The sequence below is a fragment of the Ceratotherium simum genome, chromosome 3 (genome assembly GCF_057802395.1).
Source record: "Ceratotherium simum simum isolate JZ-2026a chromosome 3, ASM5780239v1, whole genome shotgun sequence".
Classification (NCBI taxonomy): Eukaryota; Metazoa; Chordata; class Mammalia; order Perissodactyla; family Rhinocerotidae; genus Ceratotherium; species Ceratotherium simum.
Window position 1 is genome coordinate 6,091,525 of NC_141902.1, and position 26,422 is coordinate 6,117,946.

A 26,422-nucleotide genomic window follows, 5' to 3' on the forward strand; every position below is an offset into this window, starting at 1 on the left:
GCTGCTGCTGCAGCCCTGGTAGGAACAGATAAGTATAGCCAGGACTGTTACAGGACATATTTCACACAGAAACACATGGAGAAATGGTGAGATCTGTATTCCAATACTAAAAGGTTTGTGTAATCCATAATGAAGCTAAACTATGTCCTTACGGTACATAAGTTATACTATAACTGGTAATACAGTACTATTAGGACCAGAGTTCAGCTACATTAATAAGTTAAAAAAAATTCAGACTGCCTAAGAACTAAAATAATCATTTCTAAGACTATTTTAATAGGAAATGTTTCAAGATTTTTAATAAAAAAATTTATATAAAACTTTTGGAACTCAGCTTAGTTATAAGTTAAGAATGCTGAACTTACCAATCCTCATCAGCTAAAAGCCTTAGGGCTTCTGTTAGTGCTATTTCTGGTTTGGAAAATGGCCGTAGTTCTAACGAGTCCGTTATTTCTGGACTGTGAGTGACAGAAGGCACCCTTTCTTTATACTGTGGAACGGCTCCAGGAGATGCCTCACCTAAAACAAAAAGCCATATAAAACAGCAGAGAACTTTGATACAAAGGGATACAAATGGTATTCTGACTACAAATTCTAAGAATATTTCCTATAGAAACTAGTACTATTAGTTTAGTCTCCAACAAAATTGTAATACCCAGATGCCAAAGCTTTTTAAAACTTTACTTTTTATATAAAAACAATTAAATTACATTGAATACAAATATATAAGTGGTTTTTCAGTCATGAGTCACGTAACAAAGTGTAGCTTTAAGATAAAAGTCACTAAGAAGCATTATGATCCCATTTTGTAAAAACATGTGGATATATACCTGTTTTACTATATAGCTGACAACCGAAAATGAAGCTTCATAGCATCTCTATATAGAATTCTAGTTGAATTCTAAAAATACCAATTTTTGTTATTGGTATAGAATTAATGGTCTATTACAAATCCTAAGACCATGAACAGTAATAAGAACGACACCTACACACCACTCATTGAGCCATGCTATGGCAGCATCCTACATACAAAATAGAGGAAGATGGGCACAGATGTTAGCTGAGGGGCAATCTTCCTCAGCAAAAAGTGGAGGATTGGCAGCAGATGTTAGCTCAGGGCCAATCTTCCTCACTAAAAAAATAAATAAATAAACAAATAATAAAAAATAAAAATAATTAAAATCCAAAGGCAACAAGCATTAATGCTATTAGCTAACATTTATTAAATACTTTGTGCCAGATCTTGTGATAAATACTTTACAAACTTTACTACACTTAATTCTCTCAACAAAGCTGAGGTAGACAGAGATAGAGATAACTCTCATTATCTCTATTCTGAGCTGAGAAAATTGAGTCCTATAGACTACGAAATTTGTTCAAGGTCTCGATGCTAATGAGTGGCAAAGGCAGGACTAGCTCTACCTTTGATTTCATGTAAAGAATTCTAAGACAGAATCCCTGTTTTCAAAAAATTTACCACATTCCTTGTTAAGAAGAGATAAGCAAAAAACATAAATACAATATTTTAGATTACTGTAGTGATACGTTAGTACCAATTTTTGACCGAGTAAATCATATATAAGAAAGATGATATGACCATTAAAGAATATAATAAATAGACCTCATTTTATTTTATTTGCTGAAGAAGATTTGTCCTGAGCTAACATCTGTTGCCAATCTTCCTCTTTTTTTTTTTGCTTGAGGAAGGTTAGCCCTGAGCTAACATCTGTGCCAGTCTTTCTCTGTTTTGTATGTCACTGCCACAGCATGGCTGACGAGTGGTGTAGATCCACGCCTGGGATCCAAACCTGCAAACCTGGGCCACAAAAGCAGAGCACGCCAAACTCAACCACTACACCACGGAGCCAGCCCCTATTTTTTTTTTGACGATTCAGATGTACCCTCATTAGGTTTCATACGTAAGACTGATATCTATAAATAAACTCCTGCAGCTTTGGAATGTCACAACCCAGAAAGAACAGCAAATAATAAATACTGCTACTACCATCATTTATTGAGATCCTGCCTGGCATTGTGTTAAGTGCTGCATTTACATTATCTCATTTGATTCATTCAACAACCCTATGTGATACTGTTTTCACCTAAAAAAAGTAAAATAAAACAAAAATATTATTCTGAAAAAGGAGGTATACAGAATACCAATCTAAAGCAGTGCTGCTCATGGGGCCGGCCCCGTGGCTTAGTGGTTAAGTGCGCGCGCTCTGCTGCTGGCGGCCCGGGTTCGGATCCTGGGCGCGCACCGACGTACTGCTTCTCTGGCCATGCTGAGGCCGCGTCCCACATACAGCAACTAGAAGGATATGCAACTATGACATACAACTATCTACTGGGGCTTTGGGGGAAAAATAAATAAAAAAAATAAAAATAAAAAAAATAAAGCAGTGCTGCTCAAAGCTTTTTTTTTTTTTTTTTTAATTCAACTCTCTTGTAGACTGATACTTTTATAAAATACAATTAAAGTGTCATGGCAGGGCTGGCCCCGTGGCTTAGCGGTTAAGTGCGTGCGCTCCGCTGCTGGCGACCCGGGTTTGGATCCCGGGCGCGCACCGATGCACCGCTTCTCCACCCATGCTGAGGCCGCGTCCCACATACAGCAACTAGAAGGATGTGCAGCTATGACATACAACTATATACTGGGGCTTTGGGGGAAAAAAATAAATAAAATTATTAAAAAAAAAAAAAGTGTCATGGCAATGTCAAATTGCTAAAATAGTTTCTAAAAGCTTACTCTCACTTTTTGTATTTATCTTCTCTTCAAATAATACAAGGGTGACTTCAAGGAAGCACTGTCCTTACACTTAGAAACAAAATCTATAAAGCCTATGTTATAGGTGAAAATTACGAAGTTAGTTGATGTCTCTAGCAAGAATGAATACCTAAGAATTTATGATTTATTACTATTTGTACTATTTGCTACTATCTGTACTTCTAGTTCCCCTGTTAACAGAAGCATCCAGTATTCATATTGGCTTAGGTAAGAAGTTTTGTGGATTTTTCTCCCCCTAGATTTTATGACATTAATATAGTGAAATTATTTGAGAATGCTAACAAATAGGCTTAAACTTCACAAACGCCTAAATTTAACTGCTTCTTAAGGCCACGTTTAAGCAGTAATTTTACAGGCTAATATCTCTCATCCGTCATACTCTCAACAATTATTCGTCTTGAGAATAGAGAATTTTAAAAAGTTTTCTATACTTCTTGCATTATAAAAGAAATACAAGCTAGAAGAACCTCAGGCATTTATCTATTTCAAATCTCTTCTATATTTATCTTCGAGAGAGGTTAAGTATGTTATCCAAGATCACATTTATATATTTATTTTTTCTATACTTCTTGGTTTTTTTGTTGATACCTAGACTTCAGACCTAACATGAATTTAAGAATGTTTATTATAGTTAATAGTTTATTCCTTAGTAACAATTAATAATAAACAAAAATAATAAGCAATAATCTTTAATGTTTATTATAGTTCATGCAATTTTTCTTTTTATAATTTTATTTATTTATTTTTTTCCCCCAAAGCCCCAGTAGATAGTTGTATGTCATAGTTGCACATTCTTCTAGTTGCTGCATGTGGGATGCGGCGTCAGCAAGGCCGGAGAAGCAGTGCATCGGTGCGCACCTGGGATCCGAATCCGGGCCGCCAGCATTGGAGCACGCGCACTTAACTGCTAAGCCACGGGGGCCGGCCCGGTTCATGCAATGTTTCATTTCAACTTCTGATTTTTCCTAGTTGCTGCCATACCTCTGACCTATTCAATATTTTTTATTTATTTATTTATTTATTTATTTATTTATTTGTGAGGAGCACTAGCCCTGAGCTAACATCTGATGCCAATCCTCCCCTTTTTTCTTGAGGAAGACTGGCCCTGGGCTAACATCCGTGCCCATCTTCCTCTACTTTGTATGGGACACCGCCACAGCATGGCTTAACAAGCGGTGCATCAGTGCGCGCCCGGGATCCAAACCTGCGAACCCCAGGTTGCTGCAGTGGAGCGCACGCACTTAACCACTGTGCCACCGGGCGGCCCCTCAATATTTTTTAAAACAGCACAGGAAACATAAAGCTACTTTTGGCCAGGTATAGAACTTAGTAAGTACTCACTGGTATGCTGAATAAATGATAAACTCAATGATTTTTTTTTTACTATGCTCTAATGTAAACCAACTTCACCACCTCAGTCACCTTAGCATAAAATGGGATACTGTTCCTCAGTGAAACGGAAATATTTGCAGGAGCATGAAAGAGATCTTTGAGATAATCCAGATCTTTGGGATAATTTAGATATTTATAGGGGCAGTTTCCAGGTCACAAATCTAATTGAAAGGCAGAACTGATACTTAAGAAGCCAGGTCTGTCTACTGACTCCTACTAGTTTAGTGCTCTATCACCAATGCACTGAACCACATGTGGTCTCTCCAGCTTAACAAGCATTTGCAGCATTACTCTTTATATCTAAACAAGCGATTTACCTGACTCTGAAAATACTCAAGATGGTGACCTTTTTAAACTGGCCCTTCTTTACAATTGAGGGCTAAAGGCAATGTTTTCCAAAGGGGAATTCTCACTTTTTGATATTCCCACCTCATCTCCAAAAATATTTAAGTCTAGAAGGGAGAAAAATAGTCAACTTCCTTTTTATAAGAAAGTATTAATATTTATTATAGTTAGAAGCTACTGGGTCTTGAAAATTTCAGTGTTATAGTTCCACATATTCCATTATTAGCCATATATCACCCAAGCTAAACCACAGTACACTAGCTTTAGAATATTACTCGTTAAAAAAATACACCAAAAGTTAAATTCCACTTACTTTCAGATGTCATCTTCTCAGTTCCTGTATGTTTCATTTGTTCCCAGGAATTCTGTTCCTTCTTTTCACAATCTTTAATATCAAAAAGTTCTTTTTCCTCTTTTCTCTTTTGTCTCATCTTGTCATAAGTAGATTTTGAAATAGAAACTTTAATCTGCATGAAAAAGTTGAAATATCTGAAAGTATTCAGGGAGTTTGACATTTAAAATAACTATCTTCATCTCAGACAACTCTATAGAGACATTAAATTTCTATATACAAAATAAACTATACATTTCTTAGTCCTCATCTCAGGAATTCCAAAATTGAATAGAATTACATAGTGCTAACATCCACTAAATTTGTGCCTGAGGATACTAATCTGTTACTCCTTGAATGTACCCTAGGAAAGTGTTGAATATATGTGTACACACACATATATATATATACACAAAGTACATCTATAGTATAAAGTACACTATATACTTTACACCAGAATGAGAACATATACGGTGGGAAAGAAGAATAACCTACTATTTAAATGATTAAGGATCAGAAATTTCAATTACACTAAAATTTCAAAAATTTTAATCAAAACACTTTCACCACCTCAAATCTGATATACACAAAATGATGTATCATAGGCTTAAATTTATCCTAATAATTAGCAAATAACCTTACATCTTTTTCATTCTCAACATCAACATACGATGGAACACTTTGCTGGACCGCTCTTCCATAAATCCCTGATGGTGGTTCAATACTTTGTTTAATTGAAAATGTATCCCCATTTTCCACTGAGGATATCACTGATTGGCTGCAGGTTGCTGGTGCTGAATTTGGACTTGCAAATACACCTGAAATCAACCAACCATCAAATTGTCATTAAGTATTCATGTGATGTCGCTCCAGATAACAAAGTTTAAGACAAGGCTCTTGCCTTCAAGAAGTAAATAATATAGTAAATAAGAAAAACATGTTATATAATCATAAAATATAAAAACCCTAACAGTACGATAATATAAGAGGTATCACAAGACATTTCATGATCATATCAAATGACAAGTGCGTATCGTTAAGTGCTAAGTTCACACAAAGGAAAGGTTGGTGTGAGGTGGGTATTTAAGATAGTTTCAAGGAGCAAGGATTTGAGCTGGGATTAGAAGACACAAAGGATTTGGATAGACAAGCGAGGAAGGAGGGGAGGACATCCTGAGATGGGGATGCTTATACGCAGAGCTGAACAAATAAAAAGCATGCAGGTGGAGTGAATAAATTAGTTCTCTTGGGCACAAGCAAATAGAGGAAAAACAGAAACTAAGTGTGCAAGAGTAGGTTGGAGCCAACCTGAGGAGGGCTTTAACTTAATGAGACTCTATCAAGCAAAGAAGTTAGGAAAGCTTTCCAAGCATTTCATTCTATTTACCAAAAATAAGATGTACACCTTCAATATCTATCAACACATTCTAGTTTTTCAATTAAAAAAGAAACTAGTTAGGATGTGTTAACTAACTTCATAGGGGGAATCTTTTCACAATGTACATGGATACCAAATCCCACTGTTGTTCACACCTTAAATATCTTACAATTTTATTTATCAATTATATCTCAATAAAGCTGGAAAAAAACCCAATCTAATTCCAAAAGATACTTGCAAACATGTTGTTCAAAGGTCCCCTAACCCTTCTAAAATACATAACAGATGTTAATTCTGATTTGTCTAGACTTTGTACAGGAGATAATAAAATTACATTGATTACTAAGCTGATAAATAATGACTACCATTTGAATTTAAATGATGGTAAAACTCTCTTAGCAACCAAAAGTGTCTCAGAAGTACCTAAACTGCAGCTGTCACATAATATATACTTCTGAAAATTACTGACATAAATTTACTGCAGTTTCATTACAGGATAGAAATGTGAAGTTAAGCATTTACTTCTAATTCTTTCAATTTAATAATTTTTTAAAAAGAAAGTTCTAGGCGTAGCGGTTAAGTGCGCTCTGCTTCGGCCGCCCAGGGTTTGCAGGTTCAGATCCGGGCTCACACCGACGCACCACTTGTCAAGCCATGCTGTGGCGGCATCCCATATAAAGTAGAGGAAGATGGGCATGGATGCTAGCTGCGGACCAGTCTTCCTCAGCAAAAAGAGGAGGATTGGCACTGGATATTAGCTCAGGGCTACTCTTCTTCACCAAAAAAATAAATAAATAAATAAAAAGAAAGTTCTATCCAATACCTGAAACACACTCTATTCTTTATTGATATGCTTTGCTTACGTGTGAAGAATACATACAATTAAAAAGCTAAATAACTTTGAAATACCTTTTCCAACAATGACTACTGAATCTTCTGATAAGGTATTTGTGGATGTGAAGTCAAAATTGGAAATTTGTTGTAAATCTGATGATGACCCTGTAAATCCTAAAGCAACAAAAAAAACTGACACTTAAAAATATGCATTATATACTATTCAGCCATAAAAAAAGACAAAATTGTCCCATTTGCAACAACATGGATGGACCTGGAGGGTATTATGTTAAGTGAAATAAGCCAGACAGAGAAAGACAAACACTGTATGACCTCTCTCATATGTAGAAGATGAACTAACACATGGACAGAGAGAACAGTTCCGTGGTTACCAGGGGGAAGGGAGTTGCAGCGGTGGGCACAAGGGGTGAACGGGCGCATTTATATGGTGACTGACAATAATGTACAACTGGAATCTCACAATGTTATAAACTACTATGACATCAATAAAAAAATACATATTATACAGTATTTTAGGATATTATAACAGTCTTTTAAAACTAAAAATTTATTTCATACAAAGAATTTACATTTTATTTATTCACATATGTTCATCAATTCAATACATATTTATAATTAGAATACCTAGTATAGACTAGGCACTAAACAGAAAAGAAACCTTCCTTCCCTCACGCCAGGGCTATGAGTGGGAGGGATATACAAGAAAGTAATCACAGCAGGATAAAGGAGGGTGACAGCGAAGGAAAGCCCCTAACCCCTGAACACAGACCAATGACCTCTCACAGCAATCTGTGCCTCTCCAGGCTAACTTTCACCTCAGTTTAATATTAGTTATCTAATTATTCTCTCTCTCATTAGATTGTAAGCTCTATGGGGCTAGGACCTATGTCCAGTTTTTGTTTTTTTTATTTTTATTTTTTTAATTTTTTAATTTATTTTAATTTTTTTTTGTGAAGAAGATTAGCCCTGAGCTAACAGCCGTTGCCAATCCTCCTCTTTTTGGCCCTGGGCTAACATCCGTGACCACCTTCCTCTACTTTATATGGGATGCCATCACAGCATGGCTTGACAAACAGTGCGTCGGTCTGTGCCTGGGATCTGAACCTGTGAACCCTGGGCTGCCAAGGCAGATCACGTGCACTTAACCTCTGCGCTACTGGGCCGGCCCTTTATTTATTTATTTATTTTTCAATTTTAATTATTTATTTATTTTTTGGAGGAAGATCAGCCCTGAGCTAACATCTGTTGTCAATCCTCCTCTTTTTGCTGAGGAAGACTGGCCCTGGGCTAACATCCGTGCCCATCTTCCTCTACTTTATATGGGACGCCGCCACAGCATGGCTTGGTAAGCGGTGTGTAGGTCTGCGCCAGGATCCGAACCTTCGAACCCCGGGCCGTGGGCCGCTGAAGCGGAGCGCGTGAACTTAACCGCTACGTCACCAGGCTGGCCCCATATGTCCAGTTTTGATTGTCATTCTTTTCCAGAGCCTGTGAGTACAGTGCTTGGCACATAGTGGGTGTTCAGTAAATATACGTTAGATGAATGTTATAAGGCAGAAAAAATGAAAAGCAAAATACAATTAATTTAGGGTCAACTCCAGAAACATCACACAGCCCCCAAAAGTTGTTCAGTGATAAAAGGAAGCAAATCTCAGTAAATGGAACAATTTGCTCAATAATAGTCCACAAAGACAAAATCTACAAATAAACTGTCAAGAGATGATTGAATAATTAGACAAGTCTCATGAGGAAATATATAAAGGACGTGTTATCTTTAAGTAGTTTAGCTTCATTTATCAGAGACACTGACATAACTAATCACTTTTAATGCTCCTTTTACTTTTTACACTGTATTTTCTTCTAAACAAAGAAATATTGAAAAAAATATCACTCATTAAGTCTCAATTCTAAAATGTAAAGAAAAATATGCTTTGGGGCCGGCCCCGTGGCTTGGCAGTTGGGTGCGTGAGCTCCGCTGCTGGCGGCCTGGGTTCGGATCCCGGGAGCGCACCGACGCACCGCTTGTCCGGCCATCCTGGGGCGGCGTCCCACATACAGCAACTAAGAGGGATGTGCAGCTATAGCATACAGCTGCCTACTGGGGCTTTGGGGAGAAAAAGGGAAGGGGAGGAGGAGGATTGGCGGTGGATGTTGGCTCAAGGCTGGTCTTCCTCAGAAAAAAAAGAGGAGGATTGGCATGGATGTTAGCTCAGGGCTGATCTTCCTCACACACACAAAAAAGAAAAATATGCTTAAAAGATTCTTCACATATAAACTATCCTTACATAATACCTTTTTGTTATTCTGTCAAATTCATTCAAATACAGAAAGAAGAAATATTAACCCATGGAATCTAGACTGCTACCACCCAAACACCCATCACTAATCATTTTCTTACGTCATTAATTGGGGCTCTAGGTTATTATGCTAGAAAACAGGCAGGTTCAAAGGAGCGAGCAGCAGAGGAGAGGAACGGGAAGAAGAGGTGGTTCTGAGAGCTAATCCTAAAAAAGTCTAAGGTTTCTTGCAAAACGAATCCACTTACATATATCACTCACTGTCAATATTTCTTTTGAAAGTCTTTCTATTCCCTTCAATGTTGCACTCAATATTTTCTTTAACCTGATTATTTGGAGATGCAGTTGTTTGAGTGACTGTGCCCAAGTCTACACTATTAGTTTTGGATGGCACTGAACATCATTACTACAAAGCATAATAGGGATATACAGACAACAGTATCTTCACTTTTAAGTAACTTATACTACTCCAGACCAGGAAAGTGGGGAAAGCTTCCTACAGAAATGGCTTTTAAGCCAGTATTCAAAAAGCAGACACGATCTGGACACATCCACACTGGGAAAGGGCATCTAGGCAGACTGTACATGCAAACTAAGAAAACTTCTAGTATTAAGAATGCTAGAGGGGCCGGCCCTGTGGCGTAGCGGTTAAGTGTACGTGCTCCGCTGCTGGCAGCCCGGGTTTGGATCCCGGGTGCGCACTGATGCACCGCTTGTCAGGCGATGCTGTGGTGGAGTCCCATATAAAGTGGAGGAAGATGGACACAGATGTTAGCCCAGGGCCAGTCTTCCTCAGCAAAAAGAGGAGGATTGGCATGGATGTTAGCTCAGGGCTGATCTTCCTCACACACACAAAAAAGAATGCCAGAGCCTAGGGCATGAAAAGAGGCACAGTGAGAGGTAATGCAAGAAAGTTAAGCTGAGGCAAGATTATTAAGGGTCTTAAAAATTACGCTACAGAGTAGGAAATTTATTTTGTGGGAAACAAGGTTTTGAGTATGTTAGAGATGATGACTATACTTTAGAAAGATAGTTCTGGAAGTTTATGCAGCAGCCTGAATTAAAAAGGGATGAAAATAAGAGTCGAGATGTCTTATCAGAAGGTTACTGTAATTACCCAGGGGAGAGGTAATGAAGGTCCAAATTAAACTGAGCAGAATTGGTAGAACAGGTCCCTGCCTGAACTTAGAGGGTAAGGAGAAGTAGACAAAGGTGACTCTAAAGTTTGAAGTCTGGACAGCGGGGAAAATGGTAACACTACTAATAAAAATGGATGACAAAGGAAGAAGAGCAGATCTGGAAAGGAAGGTAAGTTTGGTTTGAACATGTCTGTTCTTGTTGACCAGACAGATCTAGTGGGTGTTTGGTTTAGAGCTGGAAGTGGGAGTGTGAAGTAACTTTCGGGAGTAGAATTAACTGCTGATCAAAAGATATAAATATTTTTACAGTTCTGCTGTCCAAAAAACGATGCCACTAGGAGGGAATGAACATATTCAGCAATTATTTCCAAACAATTAAAAAAAAAGAAAATTAAAACATTGTATGTTAGGGTATGAATTACTTTTAGGAAGAAAAATATTTTTGTATTTGATTTTCTTTACATGAGAAATAAAATATGGAAGTAAATATGAAAAAACTCTGTGATTCTCTTTTGTAAAAGCAATGGACAACTGATCTCTTCCACAAGGAACAGATACTGAATTACATCATGGATTAAATTTTAAGAAATTCAGGAAAAAAAAGAAAAAGTTTCTAATCTAAGTTCCCTCTTACTCAATTTGAGTTATTTCCACAAAAAATTATACATGTCCTAAAATGTCTGATTGCCCGCACATATATGACTTAAGATGATCAGAAATAACACAAGTTGACCCTGTTACAACCAAAGTTGCTACACACAAAAAAATGACAGCTCCTTACACTTACTGGTAGATTACAATGCTTCAAAACAGGTGACTTCTAATTACTCCATTTAAGTATTTATACCCTTCAAAATCACTTCCTCTTTACCCTAAGGGACACTTTTAAAAACGTAGCTGTAATAGGATCTCTGAAAAATGGACAGAGCAGTCACAGAGGTGCAATTTACTACTAAGTTAAAAAAAAAAAAAAAAAGATGTAAATTGTTCACGATGGTTAGTAATAAAACAAAGAAGCCTTCCTAGGTTCTACTACAGGGAAATTATATTCCTGTTTCCACAGATTTACTCCATGGTCACAATCTAATTAGGCATCTGGCAGTCACTTACTCACATGATTTCTCCACCCCATTGTAGTGGTAAAAGGTCTCGTGAAAAATGTATGTGTGCGCGTGTGTGTATCCTGCAGGGGTAGAGGTCAGTAGGGATTCCCTGGTTTTAACCTCTTGGGCAGTCAATTCCCTGAACTGGCCCCTCAGGCAAGCCCATACACCAATACAGGAACCTGTGTGTTCTCTTACTTGGCAAAATTATTTAAGCAACAACATATCAGCAGGGTAAGAAGAAAAATCTCAAAACCGAGAAATCTCAGTTAATTTTTCTTTATTGGCATGCTCAGGGAGGATTCTGATTTAGAGACATTCAATCTTAAAAATTAATTTGTCATGAAATTTACTAACCTTTTGTATGCTTAGAATGTCTTGGGTGTTCCTTATTTTGTATTTTTAGAACACTAGGTGAAACGTCCTGTGACCTATCATCTTCAAAATCACCACATCCAAACCCATAGCTCATACGTTGACCAATTATCCTTACATTGGATGGTGTAATCCCTATAAAATAAAATACATAAAAATATTTATTTGAATGATTTAGGTAATATTATAGATAGGTAGATATCATAGCCCCTCTAAATCTATCTTGCCTTCTAGCCTTTTAAAAAGGTTGGTAACATAATATTAGAAATTATAACATTATAGTAATTTTACAAGTTCTGTCTTATTTTAAATTTTGTAATTTTTTTACTATATTAGCAGATAACATTTATTATAAGCTATACTACATTTTGTAAAGTAGCTTTAAAATTACAATGAAATACAACTTTCAGTGTTTGAAAGAGATAATCAAATATATATATTCTTAAAATATGTTAAACTTTATAGCAAAAAAGAAAAATTTAAAAATCTAGAATTTCTAAACTGTGCCCTGAGAGATGCCTATATTCTCCATTTCTCTCTTTTCTCCCACTCTTGTGTAATGGGGCTCTACTGGCCTGGCTGGTGAGACAGTGAACTACATAGCAACTAAGAGCTCAGAATCTGGAATCAGGCTTCCTGGCTTTAAATCACAGCACTGCCACTTAAACCGCTGACAGAATCTGGGCACAGCACTTCAGCTTAGTGTAGACTGGGGATAACAGCAGTACCTCTTCCAGAACTGCTGTGAGGATTCAATGAAGAAAACACATGTAAAGGGCTTAGCACAGTGCCTAGCACATTGTAAAGACCCAAATCTTATATTCCTAATTAAAAATAAAACAAATCAAAATCCTAATGTAGCCTTCCTTTTTACTCTAAACTGACCACCCTATACTAATACGTACACTAATAATTTGCAGCTGTTAAAACCATAAAATGTCTACAAAATGGAAAATCCTACATATTTGAGTCACCATCCATTTTTATATATAGTTCCTATATAAACAATTAAGTAGTAACAATAAAATAGAATTTGTTTTTAATATTGTTGTGGGTATTTTAATAAAAATGGGATGGTGGGGAGAGGAAGTGGCTGGTGGCAGCTGGGCTAGAGACGACTGTAGAGTCAAGGGCACTATAGTCAGTTCATAGAGAAAGACTCAAAAGATATCTGATGTTAAATGATAGAGAACTTCTGGGAGTAATATGGATATCTTTCTAGGTTCTTCTTCTTCTTTTTTTATTTGCTGAGGAAGATTTGCCCCGAGCTAACATCTGTTGCCAATCTTCTTCTATTTTGTATGTGGGTCACCGCCACAGCATGGGCACTGACAGACGAGTAGTGCAGGTCTACGTCCAGGAACCGAACCTGGGCCACCAAAGCAGAGCACACCGAACTTAACCACTAGGCCACCGGGGCTGGCCCTGATTCTTCTCAGTTTTGATAGTTAATTCATAAGTAAGCCTCATAAAGATACTGGCCTTGGGTGAAAATGCTTTCTCTCTTTTTTTTGTGTGTGTGTGTGAGGAAGATTAGCCCTGAGCTAACATCCAATGCCAATCCTCCTCTTTTTGCTGAGGAAGATTGGCCCTGGGCTAACATCCGTGCCCATTTTCCTCTACTTTATATGGGATGCTGCCACAGCATGGCTTGACACATGGTGCGTCCGTGTGTGCCCGGGATCTGAACTCGCAAACCCTGGGCTGCTGAAGTGGAGCGCGCGTACTTAACCACTATGCCACCGGGCCGGTCCCAAAAATGCTTTCTCTTAATAGGTGATACTAATCTAAGGCTACAGGAAAAAACTTTAACATCATTCAGGAAATTAGCACAATGTGCTGTAATAGGTATTGGTAGAATATATGTGGAAATATTTATTGAAAATGCTGTTGTAAAGACAGATTGAATTTACAGTTTTTACATAATTTTGTTTGCTTTTGTCTTCAGATAGTCTTTATTCTGAGCGTTATCATTTTTATGTTTTACCAATTAAATGACAAACTTGTAGGAATCATTTGCTTACTAAAAAGAAAACAAACCTTATCCCACATAAACAAAAAATATAAACCCAAGTTTGTAAAATCCTAAACCATTAGCAACTTTACATTTTGAAAGCACATTAAATTTAACCAAGAATATCTTACAGTGAATTCAATAATAGTGTTTCCAAAACTTGATCCTAGAAATACCTAAGTTACTTGTTAAAAATATATATTTCTAACCCTGAAGACTGATTCATTAGGTATGAGGTGAGGCCCAGAATCTATGTTACATGCATCCCTGGTGATTACTAGGATTAGGCAAGTTTGGGAAACATTAAATATTGCATATAAAAGTTATAAGACCTATCACTCTACTAAAACTTAAATGACTCACGAGGTCATACAACTAGGGTCAGGGGGAAACTCAAATCTAGGTTTTCTAAATCTATTCTTTTCTAATTCCAAAGATATTCTTCCAAAAGAGGGCTCCATTTTTATAAACTAGATACAACCTAGCAATAATAAGTTTCTTCAAACTTATATAAATGTTTTTAAAGTTACAAATAATTTACTAGGATGATTAGCCTTAAAAAAGGATTAAAGAATAAGTTTATGTATTATACCTCTTTGTGTCTTCCCCTTCGAGGGAACAAATACTTACCAAGTGCCCACTATGCACTAGGTGCTTTATATATGTTGTCCTTAAATCTTCACTACCCTCCTCAAAGTTTACATTACCAGATGAGGGAACTGAGTGTCAAAGCAGTTAAGTAACTTGCACAGCTCATGAATATGGTTATTAAATATTAAACTAGGATTCCAGCTGGGGTCTTTCAGACTCCAAAGCACATACACACTGTCTTCCTGTGCCCAGTAGAGTAACTACCTCTTTGTTGAACACTAGCTTTGTGCAAGCCAGTATACCAGGCACACGTGGTTGAGTCAGACATTCATGATTATGACAGACACTTGGTAGGTAATCAGAGCTAAGCCATCTCTGGGGATCAAGAATCAGAGAGTCCAAAAAAGTAAAATAATTGCAACCACCATAAAAATATCAGTGCAAAATGTAATGATATCATAAAAGAGGTAATAATTTTGCTTGTGAATTAGGGAAGGCTTCTCAGAGAAAGCAACTGAGCTGTTTACACAGCTGAACGGGGTGTGGCGTGGATTCCAGATTTCATCCAGAAGAAACAGTAAGTGCAACTGCAAAGAGACAGGAAATCGTGCTGAAGGTGGTCTGACTTAACTGGAGGGAAGTTAAAAATGAGGCTGGAGAGGTAGGCAGGGGCCAGATCATGGAAAAATGCCCTGAATAAATTCGGGCTGGGGAATATAGTCAGATTGGCATCGTGGGGAATGGACCGTAAGTGAATGAGACTAAAGCCGGAGATAAATCTTAGGAGGCTAAGAAGGTAAGAGTAAGAGTGATAGTGGGACTAAAAAGAGGAGATGAAATTAAGACATATTTAGGAGCAAGAAATGAAAAATCTTAGCAAATGATTAGATACATACACAGCTTTTTAGGAAGGTAATTATTATGTAAGGTAAAGTAGCCTTAAAGTTATTAGGACTTTTACACTGAGATCATGTGAAAACAAATATCACATCCCAATTTGTTACATGGCATTCATAATTCAATACAGTTTTACCAATCATAAAGAAGAATCGCATGCAGTTCCCATCCTAAATAGATCAGGATCCAAACATTTTTCTAATTGATTACTAATAACTAATATTTTCTGAAAAGTGATGTTACAGAGACTTCCAGGTTAGTTCACAAAATTCTTAAGACAAGATACACATGAACTTAACTACTAGTTAAATATTGTTCTTTTTTTTTTTTTTTTTTTTGGTGAGGAAGATCAGCCCTGAGCTAACATCTATTGCCAATCCTCCTCCTGTTTTTCCCTTTTTCTCCCCAAAGCCCCAGTGGATAGTTGTATTACATAGTTGCATATCCTTCTAGTTGCTGTATGTGGGACGCAGCCTCAGCATGGCCAGAGAAGCGGTGCGTCAGTGCACGCCCGGGATGTGAACCCAGGCCACCAGTAGCGGAGCTCACGCACTTAACCGCTAAGCCATGGGGCCGGCCCCTAAATATTGTTTTTAAAAGAAATTGTCTTTTGTGATGCCCAGCGGTTCCTGAACTGTGCTATTAGAACCACCTGGAGAGCTTTCAACACTCTGATGCCCAGGTTGCACTCCATATCAATGAAATCAAAATGTCTGGATGAGGGAGCCCAGCACAGGTATACCTGTGGGCTTACAGGGGGATCAATTATTTGGGTAAATACTTCTTCCAAGAATAGTAGTATATTTATTCTTGCCAAAATGGCCTTTTAAGGAGTTAAAAAGAGGATTAGTCTTTTTTTTTTTTTTTTGTGAGGAAGATCAGCCCTGAGCTAACATCCATGCTAATCCTCCTCATTTTACTGAGGAAGACCGCCTCTGAGCTAACATCTGTTGCCAATCCTCCTCCTTTTTTTTCTTCCCCCCCAAAGCCCCAGTAGATAGTTGTACGTCATAGTTGCACATCCTTCTAGTTGCTGTATATGGGACGCGGCCTCAGCATGGCCGGAGAAGCGGTGCATCGGTGTGTGCCCCAGATCTGAACCCGGGCCGCCAGTAGCGGAGTGCGCGCACTTAACCGCTAAGCCACGGGGCCGGCCCGAGGATTAGTCTTAATCATAACTATAAAAATTCTAAATCTGAAATGCATTCATTATTATTTTTGACATCATTTAAAAATCACACTTTCTGTAAATCATATTTATAAAACAGTCACAGAATACCTGCACGGGTGCTCTGTTCAGCTATCTGAGGGCTTTTATTCTTTGCAGAAGAAAGTCTTGTTGGACAAGGTTTTGATCCAAATGTTGGAAATATGTCTGACCTACAATGAAACAAAGTAACTTCAATAAACATTTAAGATCTAGAGCTGTTCAACACTCTTATAACTTATGGTCAATTCTTAATTATTCACTAGAGGATTGTCAAAGGAAACGAAGACTCTCCAATTTGTACCTTATAATCTTCCATTGCGTCAAAAAGAACTGATCCAAAGAGAGTCCATTCCAAAACTAAACCAAATGACTCAATTATCTAATATACTATCTACTCTCATATATAATAATCAAATAGAGACTGAACATATTACAAATAGATTAGCAACAAGTGAGTTTCGCAAATGCCGCTTTCTTCTTGGACTACTCTTTGCTGCACTTTCCTGACATTATAAACCCTACAGGCCTTGTTTCACAAAGAAAGCAAACTGAAGAACGTTAAATCTGAATGCAAGGGAACTGTTTGAAATCAGTAACTGTGGTAATGTCAATAAGTCAGTGATGGGAATTATGAAGAAGAGACTTTACAAAGGAGTACAATTCTTAGTATAGTGGCTTTAGTGAGAAATCAATGTTCAATATTTTAAAAGAGTAATTTCTCTAGAATAGATGATTGTCTATTTACATTTATACCTAGTGTATTTGACTTGGACGAAAGGAAATAATTCTAGAAGAGTGATTCTCAACAATCTTCCTCCTCAACCCACTTAAGGGTGAAAGGCCTGCATGAGACAGCAGTGGCTTCCTTTGGCCATGATTCTTAAGGCGGGATGCAAGCTGGTTGAGAAGAATTGCCCTAAAGCCATTCCACTTAAATGCGGAAATTCAGTCCATAAATGAGGATACACTGAACTCCCTTCTCACAGAGCTCAACATCTGAAGAGAATAACTGCATCAAACAATAAAGAGAATAGTGAATTCTAAGTGTTATAATATAAAATGAATTTTTCTTCCCAACTGGGTTCCAAATTACTTATAGGACCTTGTAACTGTAGGAGAATATAAGATAAAATTTCACAGGGCCGGCCTTGTGGCTTAGCGGTTAATTGCGCGCACTCTGCTACTGGAGGCCCGGGGTTTGGATCCCGGGCGCGCACCGATGCACCGCTTCTCCGGCCATGCTGAGGCCGCATCCCACATACAGCGGCTGGAAGGATGTGCAGCTATGACATACAACAATCTACTGGGGCTTTGGGGGGAAAAAAATAAATAAATAAAATCTTTAAAAAAAATTTCACATTCACAGAAGATAAGGGAAGGACTCTAGGTCTAAAACATAAATATATATATTTGAAATGTCTGGTAACCTAATGTAAACATAGTTACTTCATCAGCCCATATAGCCATTCCAATTGCATTACTCTACCTAGGTAATTACAACAAAGGAAGTTTCAGTAACAAAAAATTTCCAACTGTAAAATAAGTTGCTATTTAAGTTAAAAATGAAAAGGAGATCATGGGATGAGACAAATTTCTCACAATGGGACACAAAAATTCAGTTTAATTCTATGAACTGCTGAAACAAAACACCCTTTTTCACTGAAGTTAATAGAACACCATCTCTCCTTTGATTATGCAATCTCTATTTACCCACATTGTTAGAGGTTCCAGTTCACGGACATGAAAATAATTTAATTTAATTTTAAATATTTACTTCTAATAGCTATATATAAACATGGTTCAGAATAAAAGCAAAGGAAAGTAAAATTAAAAAGACTGACAACAGCAAATGTTAATCAGGATGTGAAACAACTGGAACTCACATACATCGCCGGTGGGGGTGGTAAAATTGCACAAGCATCTTGGGGAACTGTTTAGCAGTTATTTAAAAAAGTTAAATTGGGCCGGCCCCGTGGCTTAGCGGTTAAGTGCGTGCACTCCACTGCTGGCGGCCCGGGTTCGGATCCCGGGCGTGCACCGACGCACCGCTTCTCCGGCCATGCTGAGGCCGCGTCCCACATACAGCAACTAGAAGGATGTGCAGCTATGACATACAACTATCTACTGGGGCTTTGGAGGGAAAAATAAATAAATAAAATCTTTAAAAAAAATAAAATAAAAAAATAAAAAGTTAAATGTACATCTCCCCTATGACCTAGCAATTAAATGTACACCTCCCCCTATGACCTAGCAATTCTACTCTTAGGTTTTTGTCTAAAGTAGAGGGAAGGGAGTCCCCCAAATCCTAGAATAGGGTCACAGAAACGCTCAGAAATCAAGGTGAGAACACTGTTTAAGACTTAGAGGTTACTCAGGTAATCTGGAAAAGTTAGTCAAACTGCTATACTGGCACATCATTCTCTGTCAGTGTGGGGTGGCCAGGACTCTAGTTCCAGCACTACTGCTGTACGGAGACTCCTCAGAGGGCTGCGAAAGCCACGGCATGGAGCCCTAAGCTTCTACACAATAACAGAATAACAAAATACAACAGTTGGGTAACGGCTGGGTGGAGTTTACCCGTAAGTTAGAGGAAATCGATGCCGAGTTTTAAATGAAAGCAGTAATATCAGCTATAGGTCAACCTCAAGAGTCAATGATCCAGAAAAGGGCTAAAGAACAAGGAATAGGATAAATCTTAGGCAGGCAGAAGAACAACCCGGGCTTTGGGAATGGGGTTTACATTAATTTAGGTGCTCTACGTTCCAGCTGGGGCCGTGCTCTCTCTAGGTTCCAGCTGGGACCCTGTTCTCTCTCTCCGGCCCCACTCCAAAGCAAAGCCAAGCAAGGTAATATCTGTAAACTTTTCTGTTGTCTTATAAACATATTTCAACATTTTAAAAACTAAAAATTTAATGAAAGTTTTTTTCAAATATGATATTAGTGCTTCAGACCACAAATTACAGATTAGCACTCATTTAACATGTCAAAAAATAAAATACATTATTCTCTTCCCCTGGGGAGCTGTAGACAGAGAAGAAGTCAGTGATTCTTGGCTGTAAACTCCACTTTCACTGTAGGAGCTGACGTTTGGAGAGGAAGATCGAGACAGGGAGTCCATAGTCAAGTCGAGCTTAATCGCAGAATCAGGGCTTTCAAGATCAGAAGTACTGCCACTCAGCTTTGCTCTTTTCTTAGCTGCACTATTACGAAGGGACCTGAGAGAGCTCTGCATCTAAGAAAAAATAAAAACAATTAACTTTACAAGATAATTATATTAGTAAAAGTTATCCTTAGATTTTAAACTCCATTAACTATATCTAGCTAGCCACTTTCCAATCTAGAACTAACAAGATGGATGTTAACATGTCTGGACATAGCATAAATACAGATTTCATCCGTTAGGTATTATAACGGATTATAAACAAACTTCTAGGTTGTAAGCCTAGATCCTAAAAGGAAGGATCTAAAGCTATTATTCACCACGGTATTTACAGCACTGGGCACGAATAATCTATTGTAATCATTCAATTAATAAGCGAATCATTGAATCACATGGTAGACAGCAGAGTTGAGTCACAGAGGTCCAGCTAATCTTAGGTCACTGGTGTGCTGATGTGGCTACTTAGCAGTTCTATGAGAAAGTTAATAGAAAGTAATCAGTTTTCTCAAATTTGAAGTTTACATCAAGCTTGCCAGTGTTAGAGTTCAGAGAATAACAGATCACTGTATGTGACTTCTGAAGCCAAGTATTTCTAGAAATGCAGAGTAGAAATCGTTATTACAAACTAATATATTAAGGTTGGGAATAGAACCCGTGAACAAATTAAGGAACACAGAAACATACATAAGCTGTGTTTTGTCTACATTTTGATTATAACAATTATAATGCTTAATTGAATAGTATGGTCACTTCTCTAGTAAATCCTTGGAAGGTTGAATATCTAAAAACATTAGTGTTCTCTTACATTTACCAATAATTATATAGAAGAAATTACCTTTTCAATTATCCATTAAAAGAAAAAGGGCTACTTTTAAGTTATAAAAACAATGCAAAAATATGTACGATCAGATGAAATTTATGAGTTACGTAGGAAAATGCCTCTTCTATAAGTTTCTTCCCTTTAAATAAATTCTCTTCCAAGTACCACTGAAGTACAATTGAGGGAGAAAAACAAGGAAAGCTTTTATGGGCCGGCCTGGTGGCGCAAGCAGTTAAGTGCGCATGCTCCGCTGTGGCGGCCAGGGGTTCGCCAGTTCGGATCCTGGGCGTGCACCGACGCACTGCTTGGCGAGCCATGTTGTGGTGGCGTCCCATATAAAGTAAAGGAAGATGGGCACGGATGTTAGCCCAGGGCCAGTCTTCCTCAGCAGAAAAAAACAGGAGGATTGGTGGATGTTAGCACAGGGCTGATCTCCTCACAAAATAAATAAATAAAGGAAAGCTTTTACAAGCAGTTAGAAGTTGGAATGACTAATTAATTCATTAAGAACCAATTTTGGTATTTTATAATTTAGTTTTACACATGCTTAACATTAAAGAAATATTTTTAAAATGAATATGCATTAATATTAACTTTATTTTATTGAGTAAACTATCAGTACGATGGTTACATCTTAAAAATAGGCTAAAATAAGGCCACAGAATATCATCAAGTGTTTCAGTTTCCATATTTAATGTAACTTTTTTAAATCTGAGGTCAAGCAGACTGATAGGATAAAAAGGAAGCATTTATGAAAATAGGGCTCTGGATCCAAACTAATATAACAACCACATTCCTTCTCTGACATCATTAGTATGTAGAGTTATATTGCCAATACATTTTTATAGTATTAATGGAGTGACCTGGGATTCAAAGATGAGTTTACAACATGATCTCAATTTCATAAAGAGAAATACACTTGCACGTATACACAAGGGACATGCTCACGAATGTTCACTGCAGCACTGTTTGCAATAGCAAGAACTAGACATGAGCCAAAATCAATTATATAAATACAATATAAACATACCAAAATATTAATATATTAGTATAAAAAGTATAAAAATACATAAAATATGAATTCATGGTGATAATGGTTGCCTCTGGTGAAGGAGGGAGAGGACTAGATTGGAGAGGGAACTATATTATGTTTCATTTATTTTAAAAATAGGAAACAAATATGACAAATTGTTCATTTGGGAGGGGTTAGTGCCTGGGTATATTGCTATATTACACATACTTTTAACTTAAAAAGGAATAATATATGCATTGAAGAAATACAGGAAGGAAACATATTAGAGTGTCAATGGTAAATTATTCTAGGTAGTGGGATTTGGTGTGATGAAGTTTCTTCCTAATACTTCACTATAGTTTCCACATTTTCTATAATGAACATGAAATATTTGTATAAGAAAACATGTTATGGGATAAAAAGTACTTGATTTTTCCTTCAATAACAACTATTATACTACAGAAAATCACAAGCATTTTAAAATTATTAACAATGGTATTTGGTTCTAACCTCTTCTTGATCCAAATCTTTATCCTTGATATTTAATTCTGAAAGATCAATTTTAAGACTATCATTTTCACTCTTCCAAATATCATCAGGGTCTTTCTTTTTGGGTCCCACTGTGCTTAAATCCGCCTTATCAGGCAGAAGGCTGATTCCCCTGGGAATAGGAGGGACAGGCTTGGTCCCATTCAGGCCTCGTCGGGAAGATGGTGATCTCACCAAGGCAGGTGTAAGTTGAACTGGAGAAGGTTTTTCTTGAGAATCTTTTCCTGCATGGAAAATACATATTTTACTTTTTTTTTAATTTCAGAGAAGTGAGAGTTATAATCACAAGCGTTTGGAATATAGTGTTTTTAAATTAAAAAGCACATTATCTTTTATTAGAAACAAAGATTATTATTTAAAATGAGATAAAAGTATTAGTGTTCCCTAAATATAACAACGAGCCACTGGAAATTCTTTCATATTAAATAAAAATATTACATACCAAGTTAAATTGCTATCTTCATACACATTATCATGACTAATATTTGTATGGTAAAGTCCATAATAAGCTACAAAGGCTGCTTTTCTGGCTTGATTTCATTACGTAAGCAACATTTGAACGACTACTATATGCAAAGCAGTAATATTGGACACTGGGGAGAACAAACTGAATAAGGTCTCAGCTTTCAATACAATATTAGATCTTGTGGGACAGACAAACATAGAAAGAAATTAATAGAAGGGAATGAAGGTTCAGTGCGAGAAAGTGATAAAACTGACTGTACTATACAATAAACTGACCTTATGGCTATCACCTGGAACATTGGTGTTGCGGGGCAATGTAAAGGTGGAACATCTGACCTCAGAGGCTGGGGATAAGAAAGTACGTGGGATATAGGGGTCACCTTTAACAGGCTTTTTATTTTGAGACGGGCTCTTTCTTGAATAAACTTATATGCTAATTTCATGATTTTGGAGTGGGCTATTGTTAAGAATATTTTAGTCTATAACAAATAATAAAAGACCCTTCAAAATAATTTTACATAAACATTTGTTAGTAGGCTCTCAGGCTGTTCATATTCATGTCTGTTATACAGCATTATTTGCCTAGTTCCGAAAAAGGACTTTGAAGTGGCAATATAAGACAGAAATGACAGGGCCAGCCCCGTGGCTTAGCGGTTAAGTGCGCGCGCTCCACTACTGGTGGCCCAGGTTTGGATCCTGGTTGTGCACCGACGCACCGCTTCTCCGGCCATGCTGAGGCCACGTCCCACATATAGCAACTAGAAGGATGTGCAACTATGACATACAACTATCTACTGGGGCTTTGGGGGAAAAATAAATAAATAAAATTGTAAAAAAAAAAAAGACAGAAATGACAATTTCAATTGAATTTTATATTACACATTTGATCTATTTAATACACTGTTAAATACCTTCCCAGCTATTTACCAATTCAGAGAAATAAAATGCAATTTACCAGCTTTTAAAGATCAAACAACCCTAACTCCAAAGTAATAATTTAAATATACAAATAAATTTAACAAAGTATTAATTTTTACCATCGTTACTACCTGTAGGGTCAGATGATTTTGGGCTGACAAGCTTTCTCTGCGGACTTGGCTTTGATAGTCCTTCAAAGCTTTTAAGAGGCCAGGAATTTGAGAAATTAACAGAATTATCTCGAGATTTCTTTGGAGATACGGTAAGAGATGTGTGCTTTGGACTAGTTCGAGGTGATGAGAGAGGATAGGATGGAAGCATGAAGGCTCCTGGACTTAGATTTGGACCAGAGTATGATGAAGTACGTTCTGTTTGACTACCAAGCGTCGGCTGTGTCTTACTGCCAAAATTTAGGCTAGCATACACTGTAACAAAACAAGAGAATATGTCATTTATGTACACACATCTTCTAGGAGTTTAAAGTTTTTTTGCTTTTCACATGCAGGTTTTTATCCGATCTGGCGTTTATCTTTTGTACAGTATGAATTTCACTCTTTTCCAGTGCCATTTTTTAAACCGCCCATCCTTTCCCTTTCCTCTACAAAGCTCCCACATATATATTTGGGTCTCTTCTTAGGTGTTCCCTATTGGTTCCATTAGTCTATGTTGTCTATCCCTGCACTGGTAGTACAACATTTTATTTATCATTGCACTGATAGGATGAGTGTCCTTCCATTTTGATCTTCTTTAGAATTATCTTGGCCATTCCTGGCCTTCCATTCTTTTGTATGTATTTCAGGATATGCCTGTCAGGTTTCATAAAAGACTCTGGTGGGATTTTGATTGGAATGACATTGAATTTAAGGATTAATCTAGGAATAACTGCCTGATATTGAGTGTCCCTGTTTAAAAATACAGGATCTCCTTTAATTTATTTAGGTCTTCTTTTATGTCTCTCAAAAAAGTATATTTTAGCTTTCATAATAAAAGGTACACAAATCTTTTCTTAGATTTCCAGATACAAATTCTGTTGACACTGTAATTTCTTTATTAAAAACTACATTTTCTAAAGGTTGCTGGTATCTCGGAACTTTATTGACTTCTACATTCTGGTTTTGTAGCTGGCAACTTTGCTAAATTATTTAAAATTTTAATAGCGTTTTGTATATCCTTTTAGACTTCCTATGTAGATAATATGATAATGGTAATGATGATAATGATGGTGACTGTGATGAGACAGTGATGAGCTGATTGAGCACCAACTATGTGCCAGGTGGTGTTCTAAGCACTTCATGTGTATAACCAATTCAATCTTCACAATAACCCTGTGGGTAGGTACTGTTCCTCGATTTACAGATTAAAAAAAAAGTAAAGAGGGATATGTAAATTGACTAGGAAATTATAAAGCTGGGATACAAACCCAGGTACTATGGTTCCCAAGCCTGTGCTCTTTCTTTAAATATCTTTTATAGCTGTTTTCATTTTATTTTTTTGGTGAGGAAGATTGGTGCTGAGCTAACATCTGTTGCCAATCTTCCTCTTTTTCCTTAAGGAAGATTGTCCCTGAGCTAACACCTGTGCCAGTCTCCCTCTATTTTGTATGTGGGACACCGTCGCAGCATGGCTTGATGAGCGGTGTCTTCATGTAGGATCCAAACCCGAGAGCCCCGGGCCATCAAAGCGGAGGGTGTGAACTTAACTACTACACCATTGGGCCGCCCCACAAACCTGTGCTCTTAACCACTACATTGTACTATGTTTTATCTGGGAATAATGACAATTTTTGTTTCTTCCTCTTCAAATTTTATACTTTTAATTTTGAACTAGGCCCTCCCTAGATAGAGAGTACATTGACTCCCTAATTTTTAGCACTGATTTTTTTCCTTAAACTCCAGACTCAACATCACAATGCTACTCAACATCTTCTCTAAATAGACAGGCGTTCCCAACTTAACATGTCCAAAATAAAACTCCTGATTTCCCAGTCAAACTGCTCTTCTCCTAACCTTCCTGTTCTGCATACACAGCAGCTCTACCCTTCAAGTTGCTCAGGCCAACAACACTGGACTCACCCTTGACTCCTCTCTTCTCTCAAACTTCACATCTAATCCATTAGCAAATCTTGCTGGCTCTATGTTAGCAATACAGAGTGATCACTAAGTCTGAAAACTTAGGTGAATACAGAATAAATGGCTTATTAGTATTACTTTAGTATACAGGATAAAATAAAATTATCTATATTTACAAACTGTATTTCAGAATCCAACTATTTCTCATCACTTCCATCCAATTCCATAATTGGAATTATGATACTGATACTGATACTAATATGGATACTCGTATTAGTATCCTCTCTAACACAAGTCATATCGCCTCTCACCTTTCCTACTGCCATAACCTCTAACTGGTTTGCTTTGCACTCTGCCCCCACTCCTGCCAAGCCTATTCTCTACACAGCAGCTCTGATCCTTTTAAAAGGCAGTCAGATCACACTATTTGATTTCCATGGACCATATGGACTACACCTCCATTGACTTGCCATCCCACTCAGAATAAAATCCCAAATCCTTACCACGCCCCACAAGGCCACAGGTTATCTCCTGTAATTGTTCTCCCCTCACTCATTCCACTGACCTTCTTGCTATTCCTCCAGCAAGTCAAACATGGTCCTACGCTGGAGCATTTGTACTTGTTGTTGTCTCTGCCTGTAATGTGCTTTCTCCAGATATCCATGTGGCTCACTCCCTCACTTCACTCAGGTTTGCTTAAATGTTATCACTTCA

At 37.4% G+C, this 26,422-nt stretch overlaps 1 protein-coding gene across 2 annotated transcripts in view; it reads right to left on the minus strand.

The window, feature by feature from the left end:
* The window catches only part of TOGARAM1 (TOG array regulator of axonemal microtubules 1), an 86,060-nt gene that overhangs the window by 31,880 nt on the left and 27,758 nt on the right, over positions 1-26,422 (minus strand). For both annotated transcript variants that reach the window (XM_087422244.1, XM_087422248.1), the window contains exons 4-12: positions 23,771-24,064; positions 22,218-22,480; positions 19,715-19,947; positions 16,785-16,885; positions 11,986-12,138; positions 7,144-7,242; positions 5,499-5,674; positions 4,839-4,992; positions 366-519 (exon numbers count right to left, since the gene is read on the minus strand). In XM_087422244.1, coding sequence (XP_087278370.1) covers positions 366-519; positions 4,839-4,992; positions 5,499-5,674; positions 7,144-7,242; positions 11,986-12,138; positions 16,785-16,885; positions 19,715-19,947; positions 22,218-22,480; positions 23,771-24,064 — 1,627 coding nt within the window. The remainder of the gene's footprint in view (positions 1-365; positions 520-4,838; positions 4,993-5,498; positions 5,675-7,143; positions 7,243-11,985; positions 12,139-16,784; positions 16,886-19,714; positions 19,948-22,217; positions 22,481-23,770; positions 24,065-26,422) is intronic.